Raw genomic sequence first — 8758 nt, forward strand, 5'->3', positions numbered from 1 at the left:
AGGTAGTGGACCGAGTTGACGTCAAATTTTCCCCAACCGGGGGTTAGACGTGCTTGCACCAAGTATCTTTTTTTGAAGCAAGATTTTTACGGCTGGATGCTCTTCCTAACGCCAACCCAAACCCTAGTAGGGCCCAGGATCCCTCTAACTGAGGTGGGAAATGCGTGTTAAGTGCCTTTCCCAAGGGCACAACGTCTGGGTGCATGTCCGGACATGTCTGGGTCCAACCCTGGGGATTGAACCTGGGTCTCCTTGCTTGACAGTCGAACGCTCTATCCACTACACCACACGGACGCGCATGGTGTGAAGAAATGGCAAGGTTTTCAGTCCCTACACTATAGCTTTAGCAATTAGCTTTGAGTATCTTTTGGTTCATTTTTTTTGTCATTCCAGGATCGTAGAGTGCGTTTCCTGATCTGTACTGATGTGGCAGCTCGAGGTCTGGACGTCAAAGGGATTCCATATGGTGAGGGGCTGTCCACAGTTCCAGTAACAGTTCCAGTAATGTGTTTGTCAGCTTGCTGAAATTAGGTCAAACAATTATTACAACTGTTACAGCAACGTCCCACATGTGCAATTGTCCAAATCTTTGTGAGCAGTACAGTGGATGGATGTAGATGGATTTTTCTAAAGAAGGGGAACATTTTAGACATTATGGATAGTTTTTACGTACATATACATGTATCAGATACATGAAGGTTATCTGAAATATCAAATGTCTCCTTTTCACCACACAGTTATCAATGTCACTCTACCCCCTTCTGATGAAAAGCAGAACTATGTGCACAGAATTGGCCGTGTTGGCAGAGCTGATAGGTACGAGTGATTCATCTTTTCCTCAACAATGTTTTGACCATGACGTCTTGGCTTTTTTTCTTAGCAGCTAGTGTCAAAAATGATAATTATGATCTTTGCTCTCCTTTTCAGAATGGGTCTTGCCATCAGTTTTGTGTCCACTGTTAAGGAAAAGGTAGGTTTTTAATGAGAACATTCCCAACTGTATGCTAATAGCAGTGATTAATATAATTGTGGAATACAAACAGATCAAAACAGGAGAATGACATAACTCTTATGATCAGTTTGTTGTAACCAGTAGTGTAGTGTGTTGTAACCAGTGTAGTGTGCTGTAACCAGTAGTGTAGTGTGTTGTAACCAGTAGTGTAGTGTGTTGTAACCAGTAGTGTAGTGTGTTGTAACCAGTGTATTGTGTTGTAATCAGTAGTGTAGTGTGTTGTAACCAGTGTATTGTGTTGTAATCAGTAGTGTAGTGTGTTGTAACCAGTGTATTGTGATGTAATCAGTAGTGTAGTGTGTTGTAACCAGCTGTGTATTGTGTTGTAATCAGTAGACTAAGTGTATTGTGTTGTAACCAGTAGTGTAGTGTGTTGTAACCAGTGTAGTGTGTTGTAATCAGTAGTGTAGTTTGTTGTAACCAGTGTAGTGTGTTGCAACCATTGTGGTGTGTTGTAACCAGTAGTGTAGTGTGTTGTAACCAGTAGTGTAGTGTGTTGTAACCACTGCTTGGTGTTGTACCTGTACAGGTGTGGTACCACGGCTGTCCTAGCAGGGGGAGGGGCTGTTACAACACCAGACTGACGTCCCAGGGAGGTTGTGCCATCTGGTTTGACGAGCCCCAGTACCTGGCAGACATTGAGGAACACCTGGGAGTGATAATCCAGCAGGTGGAGCCAGACATGAAGGTTCCTGTGGATGAGTTTGATGGGAAGGTGGTGTACGGTCAGAAGAGGAAGGCTGGGGGTGAGTTTTATTCTTTGTTACCCTACACTACTTATGTACAATGTAATTTGTTATTTCTCAGATTAAAAAATATTATTAATGCTGAACTGCTATCTGTACACAAAACCGATGGCTTTGCAGGGCTCAAAATACTGGGTGCAAGTGCACCTTAGTGCACCCAAATTTGGAGCTGTGCACCCATTTTTCTTTCAAATATTTTTCGGTTTAACGTATGTAAAGATGTTAAATGTAGTAGTTAGAGCATATTCTTAACATCTAAGTGTAAGAAAAAGTAAATACAACTATTGTTATAGTGGTTTTCTTGAAATGAAACATAATTATAGTTTTTGCAGATATTCTACTTATTATATCTTAATTAATATATGGTGCACCTAAAATATTTTTTGTGCACCCATTTTTTTAGGTTGGGTGCAACAGTGCACCTATTCCCAAAAATGAATTTCGAGCCCTGCTTTGTATTGTTGGTTCAAAGCAGTTTGATGCAAACATTGTTGTGTTTATTCCAGGTGGGTTGTACAAGGGGCATGCCGCCCAGCTGGCCCCCACAGTGAGTGAGCTGGCAGAGCTGGAGAGGATGGCACAGACATCCTACCTGAACCTGAGGGAAAACCAGCAGACTCTGTTCAAACTGTGAACCACGTGACTACTAGCACATCGACAGAACGTACTGCACCTGCGCAAAACCCATAATGTAATGTATTGTGCACAGCACTTAGGCAGAACGTCTCATATAAGGTCATATTCGCTCATATATTAAAAGGTTCACACTCGGTCTGCAGTTTCCAAATGATGTGTCCAAAAAATATTGTCTGCAACAGATGAAATTCTGATGCAACGTTGACCAAAAATCCGAAAAAACGAAAACTGAACAAGACTGGCAATGAAAACATACATTGCCATGGCGACGGTGGTTGCTGTTAGGGTTATTGTTTGGCACTGCCATCATTTCTTGATTTTGAGGAAGACTTGGTAGATACAGTACACTCCTCCCCTGAGTGTATAGTGAACGGGCCCCGGGGCACAGAAAGTAGGGCCATCTGGAGCAGACAGATCTTCAGGGTTCCAGGAATATGGGTTCCAGGAATATGGGCATAGATGTGGGTCAGAGAAATGCCTGTGGACATTCCGCATGCCTGTGGACAAAATGCCTGTACAATTCCTAGAATTCTTGCAAATTGCACACAATACTGTACCATTAGGCTCCTCACTGAGACGTCGCCAAAAATTGGGGGTTTGTGTAGGCGCAGTACATTCTGTCGACGTTCTGTGACTACTGAACTGGCAAACTCTCACAAATGTCTTCCTTCTCTGATGTGTGCAGATCTGCTTCAAAGCAAACAATAAGGCACAGCGGGAAGTTCTCATATTGTTAAAGGATGAGCAAGAGAATTTACTTTCTGGCAAAATCTAAATTGCAATCCTCTTTCCCGTACATACCAATAGTGATCTGTTTCTTGTGTGTCTTGGGAAGGTAAGATACACTAGGATCAAAAGTGCCATTGGGTTCTTTAAGGCTGAAAGTAAAATGTAGAGAACGCCTTTCCAAGGCTTTTGTGCCTCTAAGATAGCTATTTGCGACGGCCTTGGGGGCCGAATGTTAATGAAGATCGCTTCAGGTATTGAAAGAGCACACCAAGTGTAAGCTCAAATATGCAAAAGAGGAAAGAAATATTCCCCAAAGAGCTTTAAAGTTTATTGTAGCTTTGCAATAGTAAAATACATATTGCTGTTACTGCCGGTTCCATAACTGGAGACATGGCTGTAAGGAAAATGCAACAAACTAGATGGTGGAAAGCCAGACCATAATAAATAAAAAATGATGCTCTACATACAATAACTTGTGTCCGTGGCATATCTACATAAAAATACACATAAATACATAGTATTTTATATGGCAATGACAACCAGCGCAATGCTGCTAATAGATATAAGTATCTGATACCAGCCCAGAAAAGAACAAGAAACAGTCATGCCTTCAAATATCAGAGTTATCAACCAAGAATTGAGGTATTCAAAAACTCGTATTTCACCAGAACTATATATATCGTAGACTGGAACTCGTTGCCACCAAGCACAGTTGGGGCATCATCACTAGAAAGCTTCAAACAACTCCTGCAATCAAATGTGCAAAGATTGAGTGTAACAAGTCGTTCGGTTTGATATAGCTAGCAGCAGCCGCGTCGCGTGCCTGCAAAGTTGGTGTGACGCTGAAGGGCGGTTATACCGGCTATATGGATACAGATACAGATAAGTTGACATTAGGTCTTGTTCATTCTTACACTGGTTGATGGAATGTGATGTGATGAAAGCAAAGGTACATGCATTGGAAGATCACATACATATGATTTGATTTTTTGATTTTATTGAAATTGCAACAACGCAATACACGCGGAACAGAGGCAGCTGTTGCTGGTGTTGTGTCCTGCACATAGAAACAAATACTGGACAGACAATACTCATTTTCACTTGAGTCTAGTGGGGGAAAGTCGTATAATGTGCCTTTCCCAAGGGCACAAGATCGGTGGCATGTCAGGACTCGAAACCGGGACCTCTCGATTCCGAGTCGCGCACGCTGCCGTTGCGCCACACGACCCCACAAGCCATACATAAGGTGTAACCCTGGTATGACTGGGAACAGCAGACTTTAAACTGGATAGTGAGTGAGTACTCAAGACTACTCCACATACAACTAGAGTTCCACGATCTCATACCTTCGCCAAATGACTTTCTTATGACTAAGCAAGTATACATTAATCCCCCTGATTATGCAAATAGGATCCTCAATTGCATGAATTATATCTGTTGATCATATTCTACACCAAAATACAGTCTAATGATTGTGAGATGTGCTCTTATGGGGGTTTTACTCCAGGTCTTTCCTGCTGTTGAACTTGACAGCACCAAGGACAAATTTGCCTGTGTGGGGAAGGTGTTCAGCACCAAGGACAGGTTTGCCTGTGTGGGAAAGGTGTTCAGCACCAAGGACAGGTTTGCCTGTGTGTGGGAGGTGTTCAGCACCAAGGACAGGTTTGCCTGTGTGTGGAAGGTGTTCAGCACCAAGGACAGGTTTGCCTGTGTGGGGAAGGTGTTCAGCACCAAGGACAGGTTTGCCTGTGTGGGGAAGGTGTTTATTCTACCACGGAATAAACCGCGAAAATAGATGAATAGGAAAATTGGGCAAGAGTGTTATGTTTTATACTGTAGCCACATAACAGCTTATTCTTGAAAACGTTTATTTGTGATGATAGAAATTAAAGGTGCCCTGTAGCTGCATTTTACCAATTTTTTTTTAACGAGATTGACATGAACGTTAGTCTCCTTCGTAATTAGATAATCTAATCGTCCTTCTTCGACACACATAAGTGCCTGGCACCGAAACGGGCCGTCATTGGTCGTCATAATTAGATCATCAACTTCACATTAATTATGCACGGCCGTTCTGCACACCTGTGTAAAAGCAATTTTGGTATGGTCCAAAATGGCGATTTCGTACGACGGGAATATTCTGGGCTGATTTTTTTCACAACTTTCTGGGTACTTTTAGACGTTTTCGTCGCTAGAATGTCTTAGTAAGTGTGCAGCAGAATGTCTGGGAGTTTGTGCTGTCGATTTGTGCCGTTATGGTGATGTTTTGAGGAGAAAATGCGGATTTCCTGACCTGGCGAATTTTGGAGAAGACAAACATGGCGACACGGGAAGAGTAACGTAAGCGTGGTATGGAGACGACTTCACTTATTGTTGCAGGTAAACCAGTACATTGTTTGGCTGGCATTATTCCTTAGCAAGTAGTACGAACATGTCAACATATTCCGTAAGAAATGAACTATTTCTACAATGTATATTAGGCAGCGACCGTTCCTAATTTTACACAGGCTTAGAAAAGTCCATGAAGCCGCGTTTTCAACATTTTTAATGTATGGTGCGCTTGTAGAGTGTTAAATGTATGTGCATGTCGTTTTAGTCAGTTGTTCACCGTTTTGAGGCTGTATTTGTCAAAAGAAATTTTGCACTAACCAAACCATTTTTCTCTTTATCTCCACGTGGTTCAAAACACCTGTTGGAATGTGGCCGTGTAACGTTACATAATTATTTTTGATGAGGCCCGCCAAAAATTTGCGTGAACAAGATGGGGTCCTCTAAGTTTCAAGGCGCCGAAATGAATACGATACAAAACGTTTGAAAACTAGTTATGTCGAGTTCATCATACTTTCGTTCTTCATTATCATCTGCACCGCGTATGATGTATAATTTAAAAGCTTGTTCGTTTCGTTTTTAGAGTAATTCAGTAAAGAGTAATGACCAAGCCCAAGTACTTCCCGGGCCCAAATACTACAGTTGACCATGCTTGACGGTAGCAATTCCTGTTTTCAAAACATTTTGCGCCCAGTTTTTTTTCGTATTCCACATAAAGTTTTAGTTGAAGGGGGTTGATTTATTTCATTGTTGTTTCTAGCCCCATTTTATGGTCATTCTGAAGAGTTTTCGTAGAGGTTCGAGATATGTGTTTGTTTTAAAGTAAAAGATATTTAAGGAGTGTATGCGCATTGCTAGTTTTTATTATTTGAGACAAGTGTCTAACTTCTAATTTCTGTATATTAGTTAAGTGATGACTGATGCAGTAATGAGGACTTTTGTCTGAACCTGACAAGACAGACTGGACCAGACCAGATGATTTGATGACCCAAGAGGATTGAATATCAGGTAAGAAAAATTCCAATTCTGCATTTTACCTACCATTTACTCGGCATTATTTGAAATAAGTGTGTAACTTTTAACGTCTGCATAGTTAGGTGGCTGCCGACTTATATAGGAGTGAAGACTACTGTCTGAACCTGACGACAGATTGGACCAGGCCAGCTGATTTGAAGACCAAAGAGGAATATCAGGTAAGAAAATTCCCAATTCTGCATTTTAACTAACAGCTATTTGATGTTATTTGAGACAAGTGTGTAACTTCTAATTTCTGTATAGTTAGGTGGCTGCTGACTGATGTAGTAGTGGTGAATTCTTTGTAAACCTGACAAGAGAAGATTGGGCCAGACCAGGTGATTTGAAGACCAAAGATGACTCTCAGGTGAGAAAATCTGAATTCTGCATTCAATCTACTATATACTTTGTTATTCGAGACAAATGTATAACTTCTGATGTCTGTATAGTTAGGTGGCTGCTGACTGATGCAGTATTGAAGACTCTTGTCTGAACCTGACATTGGACCTGATCTGGTGATTTAGAGACACGAGCAAGATGACAACAACATCCACAGGTGAGACAATGCTTTAGAATATCTGTTTGACTCTAGCACTCTTCTCTTATGTCGTACACTTTATAGAAATAACACACATGTAGCAAAACATCTTTCACATTAATTTTGTATTTCCTTTGACTTGAATAAATTACTACACTGACTTAAAAAGTACATTACACTTCTTGAGCACTTGTCAACATTTCTAGAGTAAAAGGTTGCTTACAAGAGTTCATCTTTACCTGGTAGCTAGTTACCCATCCATACAATAGTCATGTACCTGGTATCAATTATTCTTTTATGATTATGTAGTTATAATTAGGGTCAGCAGTCCTGATGTTCCTGTCCAAACCAGGCTAGATGAGACAGCTGACTTTGAAGTTGACGACAGAGTGAAGAGTTTGTACAGGTGAGACAATGCTTTCAACTTTATTTTTTCTCTGTGTTAAGAAGTAAGAGGCATAGCAAGCTACTTTTAACACTGTGTACATATCTAAGCAAAGGGATACTGGTAGTTAAATTGCAGGATTTTATCACTTTCATAGTCACCTAGTTGCCGGGAAATTTTTGGGGGAGCATCACACTAACTAACTAGAGTTCGACAATCTCATACCTCCATGACATGTTTAGTGCTTTCGTAAAGCTTATGCAGAGTGATGATCACATAAATGTTATCTTAAAGTTTTTTAAAGTTTCAAGATAATTAAGTTATCTTGTTGACCAACAGACAGACAGATAAACGCAACTGAAAATATAACCTCCATGACACATTTCATGGAGGTAATAAAGTATTCATTATATTAGGTGTGTTCTGGCGTTCCTGTCCTGGGAGAAACCTGGGATGACGGCTCAGCAAACCAGTTGACCTGAAGACACAGAGTTTGTACCTGTTCATGCAGGTGAGACAATACTTAACAACAATGTCATAGATTTTTCCTTTTCTATTGGATGTCTTAAAAGCTGCGACATAGCTTGCTATTAGTAACACTTTGAAAAGCCTAATACTAACCTTTTGTGCATCGATTCAAGCAACTTGCTTGACAACTTACATGACTTATTCCTTGCCTCAAATGTTATTATCAATAAGAACTCTAAAGGTGTAACATGCTACAAGTACAGCACTTTTAAAAGCAGTTTTCTAGAGCCTAACTCTTTCAAAATCTATTCAATCAATGGGATAGTTGAATTGCACGATGCTATCATTAGTTTGGTTATAATCAGTGTTGCCTGGGGATGTTTGTCCTTAAAACATCCTTTCATATTATTTTTAGGTGTGTGCTGGCTGTCCAGTCTGGGAGAAACCTGCGATGATGGCTTTGACAGCAAACCAGTTCACTTGAAGATGCAGAAGGAAATAAGACAGCAAAGCAGTGAGAGAAGACAGTGGGCACACTTGTAACTTGTGAGTATAGTTCATTTGTCAAGCAACAAACCCAGGCTCATACATTTCTATCCTAAAATCCAATCATCCAGTCATCCAGTCACTAAAGCTTTCACTGCTTTTAATTACACCGTATGTCACACTTTTCTAGACTCCTTTTCACATCTTCAAACAACTACTCATACGAAAGAAGTTATAGTGTCTCCATTATAACCTCCTTGGTCCCACATTCCACTTTTAGTCATTTGAGATACAGCATGTCACACTCGTTCTCATTCAAATGTACAAAATGCTGTCGCCACTCTTTACGACTAGGTATGAGCCAAATCATGGACCTCATCGTTGCTTTCTTAACTTTCCCACTACATTTACTATGT

At 40.7% G+C, this 8758-nt stretch overlaps 1 protein-coding gene across 1 annotated transcript in view; it reads left to right on the forward strand.

Moving 5' to 3' along the window:
- The window catches only part of LOC109474028 (ATP-dependent RNA helicase DDX1-like), a 21790-nt gene extending 19168 nt beyond the window's left edge, over positions 1-2622 (forward strand). The window contains 5 exon segments of the mRNA XM_019774235.1: positions 394-466; positions 738-816; positions 928-970; positions 1542-1758; positions 2265-2622. Coding sequence (XP_019629794.1) covers positions 394-466; positions 738-816; positions 928-970; positions 1542-1758; positions 2265-2392 — 540 coding nt within the window. The 3' untranslated portion in view covers positions 2393-2622.
- Positions 2623-8758: the final 6136 nt, after the last annotated feature.

This window comes from Branchiostoma belcheri, unplaced genomic scaffold, assembly GCF_001625305.1.
Source record: "Branchiostoma belcheri isolate BF01 breed outbred unplaced genomic scaffold, Haploidv18h27 scaffold3, whole genome shotgun sequence".
Lineage (NCBI taxonomy): Eukaryota > Metazoa > Chordata > Leptocardii > Amphioxiformes > Branchiostomatidae > Branchiostoma > Branchiostoma belcheri.